This window comes from Psammomys obesus, unplaced genomic scaffold (assembly GCF_907164565.1).
Source record: "Psammomys obesus unplaced genomic scaffold, mPsaObe1.curated_primary_1811, whole genome shotgun sequence".
NCBI classification, from domain to species: Eukaryota; Metazoa; Chordata; class Mammalia; order Rodentia; family Muridae; genus Psammomys; species Psammomys obesus.
In genome coordinates, this window is record NW_026585580.1 from 14,379,873 (window position 1) to 14,405,483 (window position 25,611).

General features: G+C 48.9%; 1 protein-coding gene across 1 annotated transcript in view; it reads left to right on the forward strand.

The window, feature by feature from the left end:
• Vwa3b (von Willebrand factor A domain containing 3B) overlaps positions 1-25,611 on the forward strand; it is a 152,306-nt gene that overhangs the window by 703 nt on the left and 125,992 nt on the right. The window contains exons 2-7 of the mRNA XM_055606937.1: positions 4,819-5,039; positions 10,489-10,583; positions 13,598-13,848; positions 15,674-15,836; positions 20,762-20,931; positions 23,528-23,643. Of these exons, the coding sequence (XP_055462912.1) occupies positions 4,922-5,039; positions 10,489-10,583; positions 13,598-13,848; positions 15,674-15,836; positions 20,762-20,931; positions 23,528-23,643 (913 nt within the window). The 5' untranslated portion in view covers positions 4,819-4,921. The remainder of the gene's footprint in view (positions 1-4,818; positions 5,040-10,488; positions 10,584-13,597; positions 13,849-15,673; positions 15,837-20,761; positions 20,932-23,527; positions 23,644-25,611) is intronic.

Genomic DNA, 25,611 nt, shown 5'->3' on the forward strand with positions numbered 1-25,611 from the left:
TCACCAGTGGGACAGAGCATTTCAAGCTCCTTAACTCATTTATCGGAGGAGGCGGTGATCTGAGCCTAGCGTTGCCTTTTAAGGACAGAAAGCTCGGGGGCTGTGAGGAATCAGGATTCACCAGGGAATAGCAGCCCGGCTTCCTTTCTTCCCAGGAGAGTCTGACTTCAGAACTCCCACAACATACCCTGCCCCCCACCCCCCAACCCCCCACCCCCACTCTGTGGGTTTCTTTTTTTAGACACTAGCAAAGTTAAAGAAAATTTGGGGGTATTGGTGATAAGTTTACCAAGGGTCTAACCTCAGTTAATGGAGTCCAAGCCGGACTCTCGTCAAGGACATGGGCAGTCATGGGGAATCTCTCTTGGCTTCTCACTGTGGGCAGAAGCCCAGCAGCAGACACAGAAGCACGCTTAGTTCTTTTGGTTAGGCTTTAGATTTGTGCTAGTTCTGTCCCCAACCCCTGGGGACAGAGGGTGTGTGTGTGTGTGTGTGTGTGTGTGTGTGTGTGTGTGTGTTGCCTCAGGCTGGCTTCAATCTCATAGTCCTCCTATCTCAGTCTCCTAAGTGTTGGGATTCTGGGTCTTGACATCTTAAAATTTCTGTTTTCCCCGGAGCTTTGCCTGTCCATGGCTTCAGCTCGGGTTTTCTCTTCCTCCCTCTACTACGGAAATCCTTTCCGTGCTCTCTGAACTCTGTGGCTCATTGGACAATTCCTAGTTTTAAAACTGAGGACAACCAGGGTGTTTGTATAGATAGGCCTGTAAACCCAGCACTGTGGAAGCTACGGCAGGGGGATGCCACAAGTTCAGGGCTGGCCTGAGCTGTGTAGCCAGACTCTGCCTCAAAATACCAGAATCCAAAACAAAACAAAAACCCTACCACCAGTAACACATTTATCTCCCACTGCAGAGCAGTGTGCCCCGGGATGCATTCTCGAAGACTTCCGGGCTTCTCCGTCCCGGAGGAAACTCCTCAGCCATCATATTGAATAGACAGCATGGACACACCCAGAAAACTGGGTCTATGTATAAAAGGACAGCTATTTTTCAATCACAGCTTTTCTAGGACCTTGTCTGAAGACAATCAGGACTCTCTCAGTTGCCGTGAGAGATTGTTCATCTCAATACTATCTGTAGTGCGTGTTACGCAGTGATGTGCTGGCGACATTCATGGAGTCTGTCCCTGTGGCCATCAGACTTCCGTTTAGTCCAGAGAGGACAGACCTGTGTTTGAGGCCACAGGGATGAAGCCTCAAAGCAAAGTAGGCTTTGGGGGCTAGAGAGGTGGCTCTATGTTAAAAAGAGATGCTGTTCTTCAGAGGGCCCCAGGCTCTCCAAGGGCACCTGCACACATGCGGCCAAAAGACAGACATACAGACACAAACATTTTATTATTATTATTATTATTTTTTAGGTATGGTTGCTCGGGGCAGTCTTAGAGATTTAGTGAAGGAAGACACTCTTGTCACAGGTGCTGAAGGTTAAGTCTCCACAGGAGGCACAGTTTCAGCATTAAGAGGAGAGCAGGGGCCTGTTGGAAGGTGCTGGTTAAGCCCTCCACAGGCTTCCCTGCTCTGACACAGCTCTTCACCCCTTCTGCTGGGAGACACTTTCTCTCCTTTTGTTCCCCTCATACTGTCTGGCTCCACTCCAGCCCCTTTCTTTCCAGGTGTCCTCAGGCTATAAAACCCCAGGGCAAAGGTCTGAGTCACAATGACTCACAGAGCCTCTCAGATCTGAGAGAGCCAGTCAAAAAAAAAAAAAAAAATTTTTTTTTTTAAATTAACTTTAGAAAAAGGTCATTGGAGCCCCAAAGGGGCTGGGATGTGGATTGTAACAAAGTTAGAGAATGCAGTTGCTTTGTAAAGGACCCAAGCATGTGTCCTTTTAAATTTAACGAAAACTCAAACAAATTAAGGAATGTTTCCCTCTGGCTTAAAAACCAAAGGCAGGGCTCTTCTTTCCAGCCTTTAAGGTTGTAAACCTCTGTGAGAAAATCTTATTATAGGGCAGTTTGTATAAAAGCACTCCCTTTAATGGAGGAGGTGTGTGCGCGTGTTTCTGGGAAGAGGAAGATTGGGTGGGTTTACTAAAACAGTCAAGTCATGCTTCTTAGCTCTCTTGTTTCTGTAAAAACGACAGAGGCAGGCTCTTGAGCTGCTGTTTTTGTGCACAGATCTCCAGAAGCAGGTTCGGGCATATTGGTGTGCCCCAGTGTCTACGGTCTCTGACATATTCTGAACCTCACAGCCCCGTGGAGTTGGATTTTAGGACTTAGCAATATTCTTGGAGGGGCTTGGCAAGGTGGCTCAGCTGGCAGAGCTCCTGCTGTTGGGGCCTAAGAGTCCGAGTTCCCATTCTTAGCCTCTCTGTGAAAAGCCAGCAACAGTGGTAACACCTACAGTCCCAGCCTTGGGACACAGAACTCCTGTGGCTCCTGTTGTTCCACGGCTAGCCAGGGTAGCCAACCGGTGAGCTCCAGGCCTAGAAAGAGTGTCTCAAACAGTATGGTGGAGAGTGATTTATGAAGACACCAGCCTTGGCCTCTGGTCTCCGTATGCACACACACACACACACACACACACACACACACAAACACACACCCATACCTATACACACACAGTGGCTCGGAGTAAAAGTGTACCATGAAACAAAACAGTTAGCAGGATAACAGCTTTTAGGTGCTTTATTTTTACATGAGCTCTTTTCAAAATATCAAGTGCTCACACACACACAATGCAAACTTTGGCACACCTGTCCTTGGCAGCAGCCTCTGGTAGGGGTGTCATGGGGGTGTGTTATTCCAGAGGGGCGGAGTCAGTTCCTAGAGTAGGATTTTTGTTTGCTTTTTACTTTGGAAGTGATCCAGACTCACAGAAGCCTCAACACGGCACCGTTATCTTTAACGGCATGGTTGCTGGACCTGTGGCGTGGGAATCAAGGCTAGTGCTCTCTGCCTGGACCAGGGAGTCTTTGTAGAATATGCTCTGCTCTAATGGTAACAGAGTGGCTAGGAAATGGCTTAGGACCCCGCTCCTCTTGCTCACGGGCTACCACAGAACCTGTGAGAAGTATCTTTAAAGTTTCCAGTCCTCTGAGTCCTTAGCTACACGCCAGTGTTAACACTGTGTAGTTGCTGTGTCTACGAGCAGTTTGTGGGACACTGAGGGTTCAGCCGGAAGGCTGCTTGACAAACGGAAGCTGCCGCAGGGCTCTGTCCCTACCATAACAGAAGTCACAGAATGCAGACTCCAGAGCCGAAGGGCCTGGGCCAGGTCCTTAGCCCTCCTTCCAGCTGTAAGATTGTGAGCCAGGCTGCTAGTGCTCCCTGTCTTGATTTCACCGTCAGTAAAATGAGAGTAAGAATCATAGCTATCTTGCAAGGTTTTCGATTTATTTTTTTAACTTTAAATAAAATCTTAAATTACATATAAACAGGTGTGTCAGAGTGTGGGTTCACACATATGAAGGCAGTGCTCTTCAAGCCCAGATTCCCCTAGAGCTGAAGTTAAAGGCAGTTGTGAGCCTTCCAGTGTGGGTGCTGGGAACCGAACTCAGGTCCATTTGGAAGAGCGGAGTATTTTCGTAACCACCGAGCCATCTCTCTACCTCGTCAGGTCTTATAAGAATGCCGACTATATTGTACTATACTGTTGTACATACTATATTGTCATGGCATTAAGTGCCAGCCATGTTTCAAACTTCTTTTCTCAAAACATCCCTGACTTTGAAGAATTGAGTTTCGTTTTCATTTATATTTTTTATTTATATATTTAAAAATGCTTGTTTTCACATGTGTGCATCTGTGAGCATGTGTGTGTGTGTGGAGGGGGCACCCTGGGCTTGTCACAAGGGTGTTAGGATCTGAACTCCCATTCTCATGTTGTGCAGCAATCACTCCTAACTGTGGAGCCACTCCGAAGTCCCTAGAGATCAAGTCTTAGAAATTGGAAAGGGGAGCTCACATCACTGCGAAGGCTTTGGGGTCCTAGGAAACAACTTTGACACCAAACGCTGGACACACGGTGATTAGAGCCTCCTCGCTGCCACCGGTTGGTGATGCAGTTGGCGCCCTTAGAGGCCATGCTTGCTCCCAGTCCCAGGCCCTGCCCCGCTGCGGCCAGCAGGCCGAGATTGTGTTACAGTTTAATCAGTCCCTCTGTCCTGTGCACACTGGCTATCTGGAGGCCACTTGTGATGAGTTCAATATGCCCCGTATTGCTTTGAGTCCAGGTGATCCCAGGACAGCTGGTTCCACCAGCCAGAATGATGAAGTCCAATCTTAGAGTGAAGCCGCAGCAAACAGAGCATTTGGAAGGTAGATCCTCGAGCTGACGACACCTCCCAGTCAGGTCCACCTCGGGGTTTTACCTTCTTTATCCCTGCTGGGTTCAAAGCATTCTGTGTGAACATGCTTAGCCTGTGGATGTGCAGTGCGGCTTCTGGGAGACAGTGTCTGCTTTCCAAAGCGGAAGACTCCTGGAGTTCTCCAATTATGAAAGGAAATCCCATCTTAGAAATGTTCGAATAATGCAAAAACTGAAACACTACAGAAAAGGCCAAATTGCACATCTTCTACTGTGACATCAGCAGGGCTTGATGTTTTTCAATGTTTCACAGCACACATATCTAGATCTGTAACCAATGGACCCCACTCAGCAGCCTGCATCCATACTGTAATCTTAATGGGCAGATGAAATTCTGCTTCACCAGTCTACAGTTTACTGTAGGCTACGGTGAGTCAGTCGTAGCGCTGATGTGAGATCCCCACCCGGCTGTGTTTCAGGAGCCATGAGCTTGACAATTTTCCTTGCAGGCGGTCCCCTGACTTACAGATGAAGAAATCAGGATCGCCTTCCTGCGTCATCTTGGAGCAACAGCAGTAGAGACAAGAGAGGCCAAACAAGAGCAGGGCAGGCATGTCTGAGCAGAGTCTCATTTCATCTGAGAGATGGCTGCAACTGTACGGGCTCAAGAGCAAGAATAAGCTAACCCTGAAGCAGATCCTAGCACAGATTGGATTCCCGCAGAGCGAAGGTACACAACACACAGCCGGCCACCCGCAGGGAGCCTCCCCCAGCCCCGGAAACCACCGTCCTCTGCACATGCTTGCTTGCTGGGGGAGGGGGAGGGGGATGATTGCGCATGTGCCGCCCCAGTATATAAGCATCATATAGAGACACAACTGTAATTACCCAGTGCTTCTTCATTTGTGTGTGTGTGTGTGTGTGTGTGTGTGCGCGCGCATGTGCGTGAAAGCCAGAGGAAGATGTCGGGTGTCGATCTCTATTTCTGTATGTTTCTCACTGAGCCTGGCGCTCACAGCTTTAATGGCTAGGCTGGCAACCGCCGATGTCTAGCAATCTTTCGGTCTCTTCTCTCCCACCCTCAGCACTGGGGTTATAGGTGTGTGCAGACATGCCTGGCTTTTTCTCCTGGGTGGTGTTGGTGGGGTGTTTGTGTGTGTAAGTGTGTCTGGGGATAAGACTTGCACGTAGTGTCCTCCTAGGCCACTCTCCTAGGTGATGCATGTCTTTAATCCCTGTGCTCGGGAGGCAGAGGCAGGGAGATCTCTCTGAGTTCAAGCCCAGCCTGGTCTACATAGAGAGTTCCAGGCCAGCATGGGTTACATAGTGAGGCCCTGTCTCAAACAAAACAAAACAAAAACCCAAAAAAGCCTCCAAACCAAAAAATATTTTTATTATATTTTATTTATTTAGCTGGGGGGTGGGGCACGTGGGTGGCAGTCATAAGAGACCTGTGGGAATCAGTTCTCTCCTTTGGCATGTGGGTCCAGGGATAACAGGCCCTCACTGCCAGTTTTTTCTTTTGAGACAGGGTCTCACTAGAAAGCCCTGGCTGGTCTGGAACTCCCTATGTAAATCAGGCTGGCCTTGAACTCACAGAGGCTCACCTGCCTCTGCTTCCCAAGTGCTGGGATTAAAGGCAGAGGCAGGAGGATCTTTGTGAGTTTAAGGCCAGCCTGGTCTACAAAGTGAGTCCAGGACAGCCAGGGCTCTGCTAAACAGAGAAACCCTACCTTGAAAAACCAACCAACCAACCCACCAACCAACCCACCAACCAACCAACCAAGAGTCCTAAAATGTGAATGTCTGGAGGTCAAAGGGCAACTTGTGGAAATTAGCTTTCTCCTTTTCCGTAGTGGGGTCTGGGCTCCAACTCAGGTTGTCAGGGGGTTGGCCACGCTCCTGGCCTCCTGATGGGCAACCTCACTGGTCCTGATGCAGCCGCTAGAGGGTTAGTTCTGATCTCTGGGTGACCCCCACTCACCATGAAGGCAGCGTGATGATGTGTGAGAGTATTTTCACTTGTTCTTTCGGGATGCTGCAGTTCCTGCCGGGTGGGGCCAGTGGCAGTGTGGGAGCCAGGAAGTACCTCCTCCAGCATGGCAGGGCAGGCATGCCCTCAGGACAGTTCTCACCGATTGGTGGTTCTGAATCGGTCTACAGAACAAATGTTTGTTCGGCAGCCAGCAAGGCGGAGTTTTGAATCTGAAGTCCTCACCGTCTCATCAGGATCTTGTGGTAGTTATTTGACGTCTAGCTCTGGCAGCTGCTATAGGGCTGATCCTGAACCCCCTGAATGCCAGGCTTTGCTCACCAGTGCCCTCTGCCTTTTGTATATTCCCCCTCAGGAGCCCATGTGGCTGGGTGCTAGTTACACACTAATGGATGGGGAGTGTGCCTATGATTTCCCAACGTATTAAGAAACCATCGCTGTCGGTGTTCTAGCATGGCCTCCTGCTGCTTGACGACTCCACATTGGTATCACCTTTTATTTCTGATATGTACAATTCTCATTCATCTTTATAAATCTTTGTTTTTGTTTTGTTTTGTCTTGTTTTCACTTTCTTGAAAAGGTCTTGCCAGAGAGCCCAGGCTAACCTGGAATTTGCTCTGTGGCTCAGCTGGCCTTGAACTCACCATCCTTAGCAGTGTTCCCACCATTTATTGAGTTAAAAACTATCTTGCATGTGGCTCTTCTCTTAGAAACATTTGTTTCTCAGAACTGTGTTATTTACTTTCCAGACCTCTCAGGGCTTTTAAAGATGTCTTGTTTGGGTTGGTTTTCCAGCTTAACACTGTCGAGGCCAGAGAATATCACCCGTGAACTTTAAGACTTTAGAAATATGCTGACCCTTGCCCCATGTCTCACCATCTATCTTGGTGAACGTCCCTCATACAAAACAATTCTTGTTGTTCTTTGTATGTTCAAGAATATTTGTACTGTTTAGGTCAAGAGCATTGCTACTGTTGTCCATATATTCAGTGATTTTTGTTCGTGGATTTGCCTCTTAGCTGTGTTCCTGTATCAAGCCCAGGGTTCCTGCAGCCTATGCCAATGGCCTACCACTGAGCTGACCTCAGCTGCCCACCACTTAAAAAATGCCACTGCTGAGGCTGGAGAGATGGCTCAGAGGTTAGGAACGCTGGCTGCTCTTCCAGAGGTCCTGAGTTCAATTCCCAGCAACTACATGGTGGCTAACAACCATCTATAGTGAGATCTGGTGCCTGTTTCTGCTGTGCAGGCACAAATACAGGCAGAATGCTATATATATTAATCTTTTAAAAAATATTACTTCTTGTGTCTTTCTTATTTCCCAGGCTGGAGGTCAAACTGAAGACCCCGCCCTGTTCATATTCATCATACTGTTTTCATATCTATCGCTGAGGCTGAATATTTTTATTGCTCTGTCTTCAAGCTCGTTTATTCTTTGTTTTGCTCCTGCACCCATATACCAAGTCTTTAATTTTGGTTATTCTATCTTTTAAAAGAATATTTAGATTCAGCAAGGGAACGTGGCTCTTTTCTCCTTTTTATCTTAAAAAATATTATTGGCATATAGTAATTATATAAAAATAATGGATTGTGATACTTCCACCTATACATTTAATGTTCTTTGACCATATTCACACCCATATAGCCCTCTCACAACCCCTCCTCCTCTTCCAAAGGAGTCTCCATGCTTTCGGGTGTTTTTTTACTTCTTGATTAGTCTGAATACAAGAAAAGTAAGCCAGACCCTGGCTTATTTCACTGCCAATGATGTCCTCTAATTCCATCATCAACACAATTCCTTTTCCTTTATGCTTAAATAATGCTCCCCTGGGTGTGTACCCGCCTTTTCCCTGTGCATTGGTTCGCTGATGGGCACAGCTGGCTCAGTAGCTTAGCCATTGAGAAGAGTGTTGTGGCGAATGAAGGGATGCTGGCATCTCTGTGGCCAGCTGACTTCAATTCCTTCAGGCACGTGTGTGTGTGTGCGCACCATGGCACATGAGTGGAGGTCAGAGGACAACTTGTGGAAGTCAGTTTTCTCCTTCTATCACGTGGCTCCTGGGGATTGAACTCGGGTCATCAGGCTTGGCAGCAGGAGCGCTCTGCTTGCTGAGGCATCCCTTACACGGTATTTTTAATTAGGTGTGTGTGTGAGTGCATGCACGTGTCTCTGAATGGGTATGTATATTCTCGCATGAGTGCATTGCCCTGGGAAACCAGAGGTGACAGGCAGGCCCCCAGCAGCCGCCTGACGTGGGTGCTGGGCACTGAGCTAAGGGCCTCAGGAAGACAGCGTGTGCTCTGAACTCTGGAGCCAGTTCTCCTCTACAGGTTCCCATCCCGTGACAACTACCAGGACCAAAGGCAGCTGGGGGGGGTGGAGTGTACTCCATCTTCTAGTGCTTGGGAACAGGTTATCGTGGGGGAGCTGCGGTGGTTTGAGTGAGAATGTCCCCCGTGGCCTCTGGCAGTTGAACCCTTGATCCCCAGTGCTGTTTGGAAAGGCTCAGGAGGTGTCTCTCTGTTGGAGGAGATACGTCACCAGGGGTTGAAAGCCTCCTGCCACCCCAGTTTGCTTTCTCTGCTTCTTGTGGTTTGAAATGTGCCCTGTCACCATTTTGCCATGCCACCATTCCCTGCCACTACGGACACTAATTCTCACGAACCATAAGCACAAATACCTCCCCCACCACACACACAGTTGCCTTGGTCATGGTTTTTGTCACAGTAATTAAAAAGTAGCTAATATAGATGTCAAAGCTCATAGCTTGCTCAGCTTTTTTATGCATCCAAGAACCACCTGCCCAGGGATGGCACCCTCGCCCCTACACACACACACACACACACACACACACACACACACACACTGGGCTGGACTCTTTCACATTAAATATCAATCAAGAAAAACATCTTGCAGGCTTGCCTATGGACCAGTATTCGGGGGACACTTTCTCAAGTGAGGTTTCTTCACTCACATGAGCCTAGCTTGTGTCAAGCTGACAAAAAAGCCTAACCTTTCTGAAGCAGGTTGTTCGACGATTCGTTACCCAGCACCCATGTAAAAAGCCAGGTGTAGTGGCACATACGCGTGCAATCCTGGTGGTGGGGAGGTGGAGAGAAGAGACTCCCCAGTCAGGGGAAGAGTATTAGAGGCAAGAGCGCTATGTCTGGGACAGCAGCTCTAGTGAAATCCCCATCATTGTAAAGCTGTCTCTGAGAAGCCTTACCTCATCTTCCCCCACCGTCCAGCCCACTCTCCCAGCCTCTGGGCTCTCCTGGCAGTGCTATGGAGGACCAGACATGCATTTTAGGCATCCCTCCTGACACACAGAGGGTGCTACATGTGCCTAGGTGTTTGCACAGCTGGGCAAATAGTCCAGTAGTCCTATGATGCAGAACTCAGTGTGCGTTTCATCCAGCTGCTGAGCCTTCCGCAGAACCCCACCCCCACCCCCTCAGGCATCAGCCAGATCTTGAGGTTCTGATGTCATGGTTGGGTCTTCTGGGCTGATGACTTGCTCACTTCACTTCACTCAGTCAGGAATCGAAATGAGCAGTAGGTAGTACCTAAGCTGAAATTTTACATTTATTTATTATTATTATTATTACTTGCTAACTGGAGAAACAACGTCTCCTTCTGAAATTCTTATTTCTGTGTGTGTGGTGTGGTGTGCATTTGTGGTGTACACGTTCCTGTGTGTTCAGTGTGCTTACATGTGTGCGTGTGTGTGTGTGGCCCCAAGTTTTGGGTCATTGAGACCATCTCCTATGTATTTAACCCAGGCTGGCTTTGAACACCTCACCTTCCTACTCCCACCTCCCAGCTCTTGGGATTATAAGAATGAGTTACCATGCCTGGTAATTTTTTTTTTCAAGTACTGTAAATTAAGTCCAGACCTTCGGTAAAATTTCAGGCAGTGAGTGCAGTTTTCACGTTGTGATTTTATTTTGAATTTTGCCTTAATTGTTCTGGATAAAAGAACAGGAAAATGAACCCCATTTTTTCTCTCCACTGATTTGCAACTTTTAAGAGTCTGCATGTCGTAAGCACTCATGTTTGTCATAGGTCCTGGAAAGACTTTGTGATTTGGGACAGAATACAAAACATTACAAGTTACTGAGAAAGGTGTTTGACAGTAAAGGTGCGAAGCTTCGCTGATAGACCGTTTGGTTGTTTTATATACAGATTATGTGACTTCCCTGAAGAGGCTCGTGGCTTCTCGGTATGCTGACGGCCTGTTCCCACAGTTCTACACAGCAGAAGACGGCCGGGTATACAACGTAAGTCAAGTTCCTCAGCGGCCTCACGGAAAGAGGCTTCCATCACAGCAAGATCCGAGGGGCTAAGTGGTGGTGTCACACGCCCGTAATCCCCGAACTCAGGAGGCAGAGGCAGGCCTCTGTGAGTTTGAGGCCAGCCTGGTCTACAGAGTGAGTCCTAGAACAGCCAGGGCTACACAGAGAAACCCTGTCTTGAAAACCAAACCAAACCAAACCAAACCAAACCTCAAGGCTCTCCCTACCCCCAAACAAAACAACAACAGCAAAGGTCCCAGGTGCTATGGGACTCCAGCGTTAGGTGTTCTTTGGGCCATGGTAGAATGATGAAGTCATGGTTGAGCAGCTAAGAAGGAGGCCCACAGCCTGACAGACATGAGCTCTCCTTCAGAAGAAAAACATTTGCATGCTAACACTTTGTCTTATTTTGAAAACGAGGGTGAAAAATGGGCACTAGGACAGTAATCCCTGAAGTTACCCAAAAAGGGGACAGAAGCTGCTCTGACCTGCAGGAGCCATGTTGGACTCAGGGCAGCATTGGCAGTAGAGCCCTACAGTCAGAGAGTTCACACAGGTCAGACTAGGACCTGTGACTGGAGTTCACAGTCTTCATGAGACACATGCTTCATCCCGTCCAGAAATGTATGTTCACTTATGTCAAGGTGCATCCAGGCAGTACCAGGACTGCTGTTTTCTAATGTCATCGCTTAGAATCCACGGGGCCCTTCCAGGATCCCGTGAGAGTCAAGGTTGTCTATAGGAATAGGACTAGAAGAAGGAATATGTCTATTAAAAGGGGATTTCTTACAGTGGCTCACAGACTGTGCTCCAGCCAGTCTAACAATGACTACCTCAGGAAGGGAAGGCCAAGAACCCCCAGTTTTTCAGTCCATGAGGCTGCACTCGATGTCTCATGGAGTCCCAGGGGAATCCTAGGAGTGCTCTGCAGTCTGCATTGGACTCCTGAAGAAGTAGTTCCAATACCAGAGAGGAGATTCGAGGGCGAGGGCAAGCAGGCAAAAAGAAAAAAGCTTCCTTCTCCCTGTCTTTCCTTGCGGGCTGCTGCCAGAAGATGTGGCCCAAATTTAGGGTGGGTCTTCCCATCTCAAAAGTTGCCAAGTTCCTTGGGTTTTAGCTGATTCCAGATTGTAGTTCAGTAGACGGCTAACGTCCATCACAATTCTCACCAGACACCCACATCCGGCATGCGCAGTTCTGTTGTGGCATAGCATGGTATTTACAAAACCTGCTGAATCCTTCTCTACACTTTAAGCCATCTCTAGATGATGTATGATACCCAATACAATACAAGTGTTGTGTGAATACTCCTTACATCGTGTTGTATAGGGAATACTAACAATAAAAACGCCCGTTCAGACTCAGTATCCATGCAGTTCATTTTTAAATATTTTCCACCCTCGGTTCGTTGAATCTGAAAATGTTGACCCCGTCGGTGGGGAGGGCTGACTGTATTTAATCATTCACAACTGCACGGCGGAGTCGGGTGCACTGGAGCTGTTTTTAATTGCTCCACACTGAAACCACCACAGAGTCGTAGAAAAGATGCCTTTGCACACATGAATCCACCGCCACATCCCCCTGCCATCTTTCTGTGCTGTGACTCTTCCTAGGGGGATGGGAACATTTAAATATCTGTTTAACCCCAGAGAGGGCACCCGTGATGGACCAAAGAAAGGGTTCCGTCCAAGTCCAGGAAGTTTATAGGGGTTACTCAAAGGGGCATGAGGGACTCAATGGCAACTCCACCATGGAGAAGAAAAGCCCATTATACCAAGCACGGGTGCTGAGCAAAGCTGCATGGATGCAGCTCCACTACCTCCCTAAATCCCTGCAGCTCCACTCCTAAACCCCCTACCGCCCCAGCTTTGGAGGAAACAGCTGCACAACACAGTTTCATACCGAGGGTACCGGAACCTGGTTAGGTCCCAACAGAAGCCGCCATGTTTGGCCGGTGGGCGTGGCTCAGTGGAAAAGCACTTGTTGAGCACGCGCAAAGTCCTGGCTTCAATCCCCAGCACCTAGATGCGGCCAAGTAACCGGCTGTCCCTTGAGGAATAAACTCAAGAGCTGTGTAGATAGGGTTGCAGATAGGGGGAGTTTACCAGAGTTTACCTTTAAACCTTGGTCTCTCTTAGTACAGGAGTCAACTCTTTTGTTCTTGCATGTTGCCTATCTCTTTGCACCCCAAAAGGCCTTGTATATTGTGCCAGGTGTGCCTGAAAGATGTGCATAATAACAAGAAGTTGCCTGCAAGTCTCTGTTAGGTTGGGGAGGGGGGGCATTCCCAAAGGTATCATTACAGCAGCTATCAGTACCTGGGTGACCCAGGTTGGTGCAGGAGAGAGAGGGCAGAGCAAAAATGGTTCCGGTTGTGAGGGAGAGTTAACACAGAGCTGCTGCTGTCCTTGCAAGGAATTGGAGATGTTTGCAGTGTAGTCTTACGCAGGAAAAGTTTTCAGTGAGATTAAAAAAAAAAAAAAAAAAAATCTGGCTTGGCTGGTTTTCTCTCTCTTTTCATTTTCTTAAAGGTGCCCCTGGTATTCTGTATAGTATAAGATGTAACCTGAAAACTTTTTTTTTTTTTTTTGAGTGTTTGAAGAGGTCACACTATCTTTCTCAGAGGCTGAAGTCTCTTCCTGGTCCTGTGGGCATTGAAGGTCACCTACAAGATCCTTTCCTTTTAACAAATTCTTAATGACTTTTTTTTCGTTTTTTAAAGATTTATGTATTTTATGTATATGAGTGCTCTATCTGCATGTACACCTGCACACCAGAAGAGGGCATCAGGCTACATTATAGATGGTTGTGAGCCACTGTGTGGTCACGGGAATTGAGCTCAGGACCTCTGGAAGAGCAGGTAGTTCTCTTAGCCGCTGAGCCACCTCTCCAGCTGCACAGACTCCTTTTCAATGCACCCCTCCAGCGGTGTCTGTGCCAACCGCCCATTCTGCTGCCGTCTCATTGTCTCTAATTTCTTCGCTCTTATTTCCATTCAGCTGACAGCAAAGTCAGACATCATCTGCCGGTTAGTGGATTATCTAACCGATGCTGTGGAGAGCTACAAAGATCGCTTGGACTGGCTCACCAGCGGGAGCCGGCAGATTTTTGGTGTCATCTTGGAAGAGAGCATCACCATTGTGCTGGATCTCAGTGGCGTTCTGAAGGAAGAGCTTAACCTGTGCCAGGAGGCCCTGAAAATGGTCCTGCAGGAGCAGGTGGCTCTCATCTCCCAGTTCAACATCATATGGTGAGTTTCCAGGGGCAACACTGGTCTGTGCGGCTTTGCCCCGACTCGCAGGGCTGACACGGTCATGCCTGATGATGGCAAGGGAGGAGGATTATCGCAATTCCATAGATTATACCATTTCAGCAGAAACTAACGATGAATTTATTATTCATCTCAGGGAGCTTTTATCTGCTTCTTTCAGGGTACTTTAGATTTCATGTGAAGAGAGATTTAGAGACTTCCTCTCTTCAATCCACTGACAGGTCAAAATAGGAGACTATGAATTACATATTCACAGTATCTGTGTGTGTGTGTTTGTATTGAAGGTATGCATCTCATTGTATATTGGATAACAAGATTAAAGACCACAACTTTTGCTGCTTTTTTTTTTCCAGACTGAATTTGTGACACACATTGACCTCTCCTAGAGTTTAGACCCCTTTAATCAGAACAACAGGTGGTTGCCTTTCTAGAATTTCACGTAGTTTACAGTTTTATGGTTGATTATTTATGGATTCTTAGAGCCACAGGAATGTGGGTTTTGGTGCTAACTTCTCAGCCACGACAGTGGCTGCACCCCTTTGACAAGAAGCAGCTGGATAAGTGGTTGGAGGGACAATTCCCTCACCAAGTTTTTCTCAATTGAAAAATGCACTTTTATCTGAAGAGAGGATGTCTTTGTGGGTGGTGGTCTGGCTCAGACGTGACCTTTGACTGGAAGGAATTGAGTTTTGATGTGCACAGGGTCCTTGCTTTCTTGAACTATTTACTACAGCAGATTTGCCACTCACTCAGATCTCTCTACCCAGAGAAGTCCCACCATGGGGGCACAAGTACGAGCCAGCCCTCCCTGGGGCGATGGAGCGTTGGCAATGGCCAGGCCAATTTCGCTGACCTGGTAGACGCACTAAATTCAAATGGCTCCTTTTTTTTTAAGGTGAGGGCACCCTTCAGTCATCTCTAAAGTGAATGGTTTAAACAAATGTTCTCAGGCTTTGAAAACACTGCCGAACTGAAAACAGCACCATTTTTTGATCAGGAAAGGATAGCTGGTAGGATTCTGCAAGGACAATGAAAGCAATGCCACCAAAAACACAGTTTAAAACAAGTTGCTACCAGTTTGTAAACCATAACACTGTCAGTTATTACAGATCTGATACCGGTAGAAGATAGTTTCATGCGCCTTGCCTGTTTATGAAGTGCTTTCTCCTAGTATCTGTGTGTGGATATGGGCACGATCCCCTGTGTGCGCGCGTGGGGCAGTATTCCTCACCACTCTCCACTTTCTTTCCCCACTTTGAGATGGTCTCTCCTGGAACCTGGAGCTCTCTGATTGGCTAGGCTGGATGGCCAGCAGGCCCAAGGGATCCTCCTGTCTCCGCCTCCCCATTCGGGGACTGCAGGGAATGCTGACCACCTGCCTTTTTATGTGGGCGCTAAAGAGCCCCACCTGAGCCCTCTTTCTTGCACAGCAGGCGTTTTTACTAGCTGGCCTCTCCTCAGCCCCTCCTTGTTAAGTATTTCCAAAGCACTAGTAGCACACACATTTTTACAGCAACCCTCTGAGGACTGGCAGTTTGGTTTCTTTTCTTTCCTTTCTTTTTTTTTTTTTGAGACAGGGTTGTCTCCTGTGTAGCCTTGGCCTGTCCTGGACTCACTTTGTAGACCAGGCTGTCCTTGAACTCACAGAAATCCACCTGTCTCTGCCTCCCCGAGTGCTGGGGTTACAGGCGTGCGCCACCGCACCCGGCTTTGCTCATGGAGGTGACTTTTGGTAGACACTAAAGGCTGGCAGTGCCGAGGTGGCACTGCATGCATAGTGACGGCTGCATGTGATTCCTTTCAGGGTTTCTGAAGAGCCAGTAAAATGGCAGAAGCGTTCCGTGGCTGTGACTAAACACTCCATAGCTGCTGCCATCAGCTGGGTTGAAAAAATGATTTTTATGCCAGTGTATGTGAGAGAGTGTAGCGGTCTGGATGCCCTGCTGGAGGCCGGGAAAGACAAAACTGTAAGTGTGTATCCATGGCTGCCCCAGGTCACCAAGGTGGCGTCAGGCTTAACTGTCCACACGCTTGTGTCTTCACACTGCTAATCTGGGCCTCCTTCTAGTTGCTTCCTGTGGAAACTCTAGCACTGTCATTGAGGGTACCTTCCTCAGTCTCCTCTTGTCCAGTCGTTGTGATAACATACCCCAGTCAAAAGCAATTTTGGGGAGAAATGGTTAATTTTCGCTTTTGGTTCCCTGTTGTGTTACTGCCATCAGAGTAGGGATCTCACAGCAGGAAGAGCTTGAGGGAGCTGGTCAGACTGAACTTGCCCTCAAGGGGAGAGAGAGAGAGAGAGAGAGAGAGAGAGAGAGAGAGAGAGAGAGAAAGTGCAAATGTATCTACTTTGACTCTCAGCTCATCTCGTTTACACGGTCTAGGACCCAAAGCTGGGGAATGTACCCCTGCCTTTCAGCAGGGTCTTCCTGTATCGGTCAGTGCAGCCAGCACAATCTTCCACAGATAACTGCCCCCAGCCCCAGCTCCCTGATCTGGTCAGTCCTTCACTGAGCGGTTCTTCCCAGCTGATCCTCCACCGGGACAGTTGACAAAACTAACCAGCACAGTCCAAAAAGCACAGTCCCGTTCACTCCCGAGCCCACTGGTCTAGGAGTAGGTTCCAGGCCTCAGCGAGGGCTTTGGTGATGGCAGAGTTGCAACAACCAAAATGGGGACCCCCTTACACACGTGAGCCTCCACACGCTTCTCTGTGGGGCTAGTAGGGCCTCAGGGTAGAACCATATGTAGCTAGTTTGAAGAAAATGCACAGGAGTGTGGCCTGGCTGTACATCTGTTACACATTGCCTTTCTGCTGATTAGAGAATTGAATCCCCATCTATAGGAAACAGAGAGAGAGAGAGAAAAAGAGAGAGAGAGAGAGGGAGGTTGGGACACTCCTCAAAGAACTCTGAGAGCAAGGAACTAGGTTTTCCCCAGCACCCATGGTCTGACTCTTTCCCAGTTCCTTCTCTTTGTAGACGGATAGGTTAGGTGTAGCCAAGCTGATGAGCCTTGAGTGATGTCAGCTTTAATTGTCAACTTGACACAACATGGAGCCGCCTGAGAAGAGAGTCTCAGTGAGGAATTGTCTACACGGGCGGGCGTCAGGCTCGTGGGCGTGTCTGGGGAGGGTTGTCTTAGTTGATATGGGACCAGCCCACTGTGGGCAGCGCCGTTGCAGACAGAGCATGTGTGACAGAGCATGTGTGCATTCGTCTCCACTCATACTGTGGCTGCCATGTGACCAGCTCTGTCTCTGAGGTCTCCTTCAGCCACAGGGTACTCATCTCTGAGTGACTCTGGTGATGGGACTCCTTAAGAGAGTGATTCAGTGGCAAGGGATCTCTCTGAGTGGGAGAGATTCCTCAGCCAGCCTCAGCTCCTCCAGAGGAGAAGGTCTGCTTGCCTTCGAAATATGGATGCTGAATACTTGCTTCCTCTATCCTGCAAGATGGGAGTCTCCATAGGTTTTAGTCTCTTTATGTAGCTGCATCCAGGAGTCCTTTCTTTACAAAATAACGGTGTGTGTGTGTGTGTGTGTGTTGGCACACCACCATTGGCCACCAGCCCACGTTTATCAGCATTAAGGTGATGGTTTGAAATCGGTGACACATTTTTTTTTTTTCTCGAAAAGCCAGCTGAACACGTGTTTTCCATTAAAGAAGAACCAAATACAAACCACTTTGTTCTTTGGCTCTTTAAGTCTGTTTTGACATCTGCAAAATTCCAAGTGTCTGGATCTTAATAAGCATCCAAAATGGAATGTTTCCCAGGCTTTGGCTCTGTGTGTGTGTGTGTGTGTGTGTGTGTGTGTGTGTACACACAGCAGCATGCTCTTCTTTGTGGACTTGACTGTTGATCACTGCTGACTCTGTCCATCTGTTAAGAGTCCAATCTCCAGATGACCTGGCTTTCTTCCTTTATTTCACCTGGGTTCTTTCCTACCTTAGAAAATGCAAACAACTCAGTGAGCGCCTGGCGGGGCGGGGGGGGGGAGGGTCTTTTAGAAGAAGAACCAAGCAAGGTGCCTTCAGGGACTGGCCACCACATTCAGTCTGTGGCCTTGAGCAAATCTAAAGCATATACAGACCACAGAAGCCCTTCACCAATAGCCTCTACCTGTGAGTGATCTCAGGGAAAATTCTAGCAAACACATGTGTCCTGTGCTTTAGAAAATGGCACACTCTGTGTCTTATGAGAGTAAAATCAGTGTATGTGTGTATGGAAGGATAGATTGGTCTTGGGCCATGTGTCCTTTTAGATGCCTGAAAGAAGATACTCCTATGTTAAATTTGGGCACAGATGTAACTGGAAAATGTTTGTGAGCAACGGTGCAAGAAATCAGGAGCCTGGTTTGTATACCTGGCACAAAGCCTATGTAACACCAGGAAGAGGGACAGCCTGGAATGTATTTGTCAGAAAACAAAAACAAACAAAACAACAACAACAACAACAAAACCCAGCTCAGTCAACTTAACACTCTATGGAATGCTGTTTCTTGGATTTTTTTTTTTTCTGCCTCCTGGGTGGCTGGTGGGAAGAGATTTACAACATTCATCAGGCTTCCCTTCCTAGCGGTTGAAGATCTGGGAGCTAGTGTTGATGGACTGTCAAGAAAGAGGTATGGGAGGGGGTGGGGCTTGTCTGTGCCCCTTGGAGGAGGTGGTAGCTGAAGTTTTCCTGTCTGGGCTCTCACTGTGGCCATGTAACTCCCTACCGGGGCTCTTTCTACCTACCCCCTTTTCTGTTGCTGCCTTGGACAGCAAGTGTGCTCTTTCTGCTTCGGGCATAGGCTCCTCATAATGACTCAACCCCGCCCCCCAGGTTTAAAGTTAAGGGGGAGATATTTCTCGACTAGCTTCAGCTCATAAGGAGTTGAGATTAAAGCAGAAGTAAGTCACGGGCTCTGTGTTGACAAGTCTTATGTCAACTTGACACTAGCTAGAGGTATCTGAAAGGAGGAAGCCTCAGTTGAGAAAAGGCCTCCGTAAGATCCAGCTGTAGGGCATTTTCTTGATTAGTGATGGATGGGGGAGGGCCCAGCCCACTGTGGGTGGGGCCATCCCTGGTCTGATGGTCCTGGGTTCTGTAAGAAGGCAGGCTGAGCAAGCCAGTGAGCAGCACCCTCCATGGCCTCTGCATCAGCTCCTGCCTCCAGGTTCCTGCCCTTTTCGAGTTCCTGTCCTAATAAACCCTTTCCTCTCCAGCTTACTTTTTGGTCATGGTGTTTCATCACAACAGTAGAAACTCTACAGACCCTGAGGAGATGGTGATGCCCATTTCTCACCCACATAGCACATTTGCTGAGGCCCATACAGAGTTCTCTGTGGAAGTGATCAGTTAAGGCAATCTTGAGGGACAGGTTCAGATGGTGTATATTCCTGGCTCGCTTTGATTTATACTTTGAGAGATTTCTGTAAAGTACAGTGTAGGCCCTTCCCCCCTTAAAACCAAGCCACGAAGGGTAAATTGCACTGTCTCATTTTTGACACGTGAAGAATCCAAAGATAGGTCACTTGCCTGGATTCACAGGATGCGTTCGTGTCAGGAGAGGCGAAAGCCTGAGAAGAGCAAGGGTGACGCCAGTGAGGACGTCTCCTTGGCCTCCTTTGGTGGGTTTTACACATCCCTGAATTACAGCAAGAACACACTTTTGGTGAAGTAGGCATCTCCCAGGATCCCTAGCTTAAGATAAAGGGAGTAGGTTAGTTTCATGAAGAGCCTTCTTGCATGTTTTCGCTCATAGATGTTCAGACTGGGGCAGGTGGGCGTGGAAGAGGTGCCCATTACTCTTCTCATCACTGGGACACAAAGCTCAGAAGGCTTTATATTGGATCACAGTTTAAGAAGGGACACTGAAGCCGGGCGGTGGTGGCGCATGCCTTTAATCCCAGCGCTCGGGAGGCAGAGGCAGAGGCAGAGGCAGGCAGATCTCTGTGGATTTGAGGCCAGCCTGGTCTACAGAGCCAGTCCATCACTTCGGGGAAGGCATGGTGGAGGAGCGTGGACACTCTCTATGGCAGCCAGGAAACGGAGAGCAGGCAGGGGGCGGAACTGAACTCTGGGACCGCAAAGCCTGTTTCTAGTGACCTTCTTCCCCCAGCAAGGCTCTACCTCTTAATGGTTCTAGAACTTTTCAAAACTGTCACCTGCTGGGGACCTGAGTGCTAAAAAAAAAAAAAAAAAATTCAGCCCATGGGGGACCCTTTCCCATTCAGTCCACAATGGGAAGAGGACGAGGGATGAGAAGGGTGGATAAGAGAGGGTAACAGAGTCTAGGTCACCAGATTCACCAGGCAGACGTATGGGAATGGCGTCAAGAAGTCTAGTATTTGGTACAGTGAATGTACGATAACATAAAAGGTGTGTGTGTACTGTGTGTTGGTGTGGCGTGGTTGTGTGTGTGTCTCTGTGTGTTGGTGGAGGCGTATGTATGTAGTATGTAGGATGTGTTTGTGTGTGTATAATGTGTGGTGTGGTAAGAATTCTGCCCCCTCCCCCCCGGAAGTGGATGATAACACGCTCTCTCCCTGCCCGAAGTGGCTGGCTGGGCCGAAACTTCCTTTGTTTCTTGACTTGAACACAACCCTTCCTTTCCCGTCTATGAACCTGTGGGCCTGGAGGCAGCTACTTTCCAAATCTGCCAACTGTGTTCTTCTTTGTACAGCACCAAGAACTGCGGCCACTGTCAAGAGACCCTCTCGGAGGACTCGCCTGCTAGCTTTGCTGCCCACTGTCACCACGGAACACCGAGCAAAATTCCTTCTGTCCTTTCTCTTTTCACAACAACTAGAAAACGTGTTTCTGAATAGTCTAGTACCAGGCTGTGGTGTCTCGGGGCGCGGGTGGGGGGCGATGAGCCATTGCCTTTGGTGCCTCTGTCTTGCAGATCCAAGCCATTTACTACTTTGTGGTGGGGGACATTCCCGAGATATCCCAGGAACTTCTTTCCCTGAGGGCTCCGGAGATCCCATATCCAGTCTGTACGGTGTCCTTCAATGCCAGAGGAGAAAACACTGTAGCCTTCCTCAAAGATCTGAGTGCCCAGACCATCAGCAGGTAGGCCGACATGGACTCGAGAGGGCCTGAGAGAGGGTGGCACTCTGACAGTCTAGCCCCTTATCCCCTGTGTTGCTGTGTACAATCTCTGCTGTCTGTGTGCCCTTTTCTTTATCATACGTCAATCTGGTTCTGCTGTTCTGATGTCTTGGAGTCTTGAAGGCTGGAGATACTACCCTCCCAGTCAGCTAATGCCTAGAGACAAGAACTAGGCTTTCACACCCAGAGCCATTATTGCCCAGGACTATAACTGGAGAGTCCTCTGCGTCCTGTAGGCACACTGAAATTGTTGACAATAGCCAAACTTTTTTTTTTTTTTTTTTTTTTTTTAATGTATGGGTTTTTTGAGAGGAAATTGTTAGTGATATTGAGGCCTGGATTTGGCTTTTATTGACCCCAAAGGCAAGCTGGAAATACACATTTTCACCCACCGTTCTGCCTGATAGAGCTAGTTGGAGATGCAGCTCCTTGTCCACAGCCCCCAGAATCGTGATTTCCTGTGTCTGAAGAGGGTCAGGATTTTCATGTGTAGCAAGCCCTGTGGGCGTCTGAGCTCACCACCCTAGAAGCTCTTCAAACATTTAGAACTCACCAAGGCTTTGACTCTGGGATCCTGAGTACCCCCAAATACATAAAAGGGGGCTCCTCGTCTGCTTTCTCTAGGGTAGAGAGAGTGACAGGGCTCCCTCTCTGGCTTGTCCTTGCCTCTCCTAGGGAACATTCCCTGGGAGGGGAACAATGTGACCAGGCTGATTTGGTTACTGACCTCTAGCTCATCCAGTGCCGGGTGGTGGGTTTGTATAAAATGGTCGGTCGGAGACGAAGCCTTCCTCTGCGTGCCCCAGCCCCTCACTCTTGAGCCTAGCCCACAACCCTTGGTGCTTCTGCGGGGAGTGTGAGCTCAGACATGCCACATCCTCTGCTGTCACTCTGTGCTCTGGGCTGTCGGGCCCAGCTAGAGGGTGGTCAATAGTCAAGTGGAAACAGCATGTCTCTGTTGGTTTTAGCTCGAAGGCTGTCTGGGCCTTCGGCTCTCCAGCTGGACTGACTCCCCCACCACAGGGTCCAGGGCTGTGCTTGTGTGGAAGGACCGGTGTGGGTCCTGTGCTGTGGCAGAGCTCTGCCTTTCTCAATGGTGTTTGATTTCACTGGAGAAAACCTCCACCCCATTCTCTTTCCTAATCCAGAGAAGAGATAAGAGGGTAGGAAGTTCCAGACACCGAAGGCTTTGGCACTGGGGCTTCAGGGCCTGCTGGGGCAGGCCTCATTGCTCCCCCTCCCCAAGACACACCCCCTTTGTCCTGTCGGGCAGTCATCAAAGGGAGAGAGCTGGCCATTTCCGCCCTGGAAAGTATCCACAGGAGGCAGGCATAGAACAGTCCACAGGAAGGTGGGCTGTCCTGTCCATTGCCACCAAGAGCTGTGCCAGTCTCACCTGAGACTCTTTAGGAAAATGACAGGCTTTCCACAACCCAGGAGGCCCCGAGGCCGCCCCCACTATGCGTTCAGTCGCCTGCCCGCCCCAAACGGTAAGGCAGGGTTTCCCTGAGTTGAATGAGCATTGACACGCATCACCTGAGACCTCCTATGCCCGTCAGAAGCGAACGTCTCATCACCGCCTCTCTGGGTTACATATGAGGGGTCTCAGGGATGCGGTTTAGAGGCTGAGGATGTAGCTCGGTGCCTGAGTAGTGTGCTCCAGGGCCTGTGTTCCAACTCGAGCTACACAGAAATGGGCAAAAGAAAGAGAAATAAAGACAGAGTCAACCATCACCTCACCCCACACCAGCAGCTGCAAGCTTTAACGTGCACATGAATCCCCTGGGGATCTTGTTAAAGTCACATTCTGACTCAGCAGGTCCGGGCCGGAACCTGGGATCATAGATCCTCTCACCAGCTCCCAGGCGACACTGCTGATGGTTCTTTGGACCACACTTTGAGCTGGCGGGCCCCCAAAACTTGCCCACACAGGAATTCTTTTCATTAGCTCTTAAGCTCAAAACCCGGGGAAGTATGTGTTTGCTGACTTACAGTTGACTGAGGCCACTCAGCAGTGAGCAAATTAGTCAAGGCTGTCTGTATCCGCAGCTCTCAGTGCTGAGCCAGTCAGTGCTAATAGCTGCTAGTGGGGTCCCTCATGACGCCTGAGCCATCAAAACTGCGTTGGTATGGTGGAGACTTAGAGACAAAATACTGCAAACTATCATTTTCCTAGGACCAAGGTTCAAGCATTTGGTTGATCTAATTACTGTAACAAGGAGCCACACCACCACTGAAAATCCCAAACCATTGACAAACATACGACCGGCTGAGCCATCTCCTCTCCTGGCTTTTTGCCTGTGGGAGTTGACAAGACAGGGAATGTGGTTGAAGTTAAGAGGTTTGGTGTTGGGTATAGGCCTGTGCCCCTGTAGCCCCAGCTATTTGGGAGACAAAGGCAGGAGGATTTCTTGAGGCCAGAATTCTGGGACTAATGGAGCAACCTAGCAAGACCCAGTCCCAAGAAAACACAACCAATCAAACCTGGAGCTCCAAAGACAGTAAATTGAGAGACTCGATAGGCACGTGCCTGACATAGACCCCTTTCCTGTTTCAGATTCCACGCCTTTGCTGAGAGAACAAACTGTCTAGAACTCTCTGCAATCTCCACAGAAGATGATGACACCCCAGTGACTTGTAATTCAAGGAAACTGAAAGGGAGACTCCCTCCAGGTACCCGGAATCCTGAAGGAGCGGTGTTGCTCATAATCGTGGTCAATTCAAGCAGTCTGCAATACAGTTCAGAAATAAAGGGCAAAGTAGGGGGCACTCATATCTTCTGTATTATTTCTGTGGCACTAGGGTACACCCGATGGAATTTCGTGGCTAACTGCTCTGTCTAGAAACTGCTTTAAACGCGTCACTCACAGAAACAGCCTAAGAGATGTATACTTGGTGACGTGGGAACGTTCTAGAGATGTGGCCCTGGCCACGCCGTTGCTGGGGTTAGGTCTCAGCTCGGCAGGGCCACCTTGCTGCCCGGGTTAGCTGGGAGGCTGCGTGGGGTGGGGTGGGGGGTTGTCCCCTGCAGTTCTCAGGATAGCTGGTCCGTGTTTCTTGTGATGGAAGCAGCTTGCAGGGTGAGCCTGCCCTTGTGTGGGTCAAGGCTAAACAGAGACTTTTATGGAGGCTGAGGGAACCTCATTTTGCATTCAGGAATGTGGTCTCCTGAATGCAGTCTGCAGAATCAGGGAGGAAGGGAGTTGTGATTCAGAGAGCCAGTAATGGAGGTGAATTCAGAAAGCCAAGAGTGGGGAGTTCCTTTGGGGCTGATGAAATGGCAAAATGCTAGACAGCGAAAAGAAACACCATTGAGTAAAGACAGGGAAGGAAGGCCCTGTCTCCTTGTTCGTGACACTGCACAGCATGGCACCCAAACTGTTTAGAAACTGTGGTGGTTTGGATGGGATGTCTCCCATAGCCTCCGTTAAATGGATACTTGGTCCCCAGCCAGTGACACTGGAGAGGCTTAGGAGGTGTGGCCTTGCTTCAAAGTGTGTCACTTGGGGTGAGCTTTGAAGTTTTAAAGCCCACCCTCGTCACCCCTAGTTCACCCTTCCTGCTCACAGTTTGAGATGTGAGCTCTGGGTTTGCTGTTCCAGTCTCCAAGCCTGCCTGTAGCCGGCTTCCCCACCGCGATGGTGCCGGACTCTCATCCCTCTGAAATCGTAAGCCCAAATAAACCCTTTCCTTCCCTGGTGTGGTGGTGTTTGACCACAACAGAAAAATAATTCAGAAGTCTAAGAGAGCCAGCTCCTGTCTCTGCCCTTCTGCGCAGGCACAGTTATGAAATAGTTTTAATACAAGGCAAGGGCGACTCCTTAGGTATAGGGGAGAAGTGCTTGTTTTGCTTAACAGTGTTGCAAAGGCTCCTAGGAGAAGGGCATTTGCACCATCAGCTGGGGTGTGAGATGGAGACTCTGGTAGGATACCAGGTCAGAGAGACTGTGCTGGACACACACTTTGCATATTCAAATTCTCCCGAGTCCCAGAGAGCGTAGCCTGGGAGCCATTTCTGTAGCACACCTACTCTCTAGTAGCTGACACCTGAAGTGGAGATGTTCAGATACCTGAGGACATGATTGGTGGATTGGTGCTAACTGTACTGGCCAGTTTTGTTTGTTGGCTTTGCCCACTTGACATAATCGAGTTATCTGGGAAGACAGAACACCAGTAGGGGATTGTCTCCATCATACTGGTCTGTAGGCAAGTCTGTAGAGCATTTTTTTTTTAAATGATTGATGTGGGAGGGCCCAGTTCATTGTAGACAATGCCACCCCTGAGCGTGCGGTATAAGAAAACGGCCCTGCAAGCCATCGGGAGCAGGGTGGCCATCAGGAACAGGGTGGTAAGTGGCACTCCTCCATGACCTCTGCTTCAGTTCCTGCTGAAGTCCCCCCGACACCCTTTCTTGATGGACTGCCAGCTCTAAAGATGAAATAACCCCCCCCCCAAACTGCTGTTGGTCATGGTATTTGTCAGAGCAACAGAAACTGAATTAGTGGGTTGAGAACATGAGCTGTCACCAGCCCCCCAAGGCTTATCAGCTGTTACACGTGGGCCTTGGTTTTGACCTGTGCATTCCCTGGAGTCCTAGTCTGTTTGCCGCTGCTATGCCCGAATACCTGAATAATTTATAGC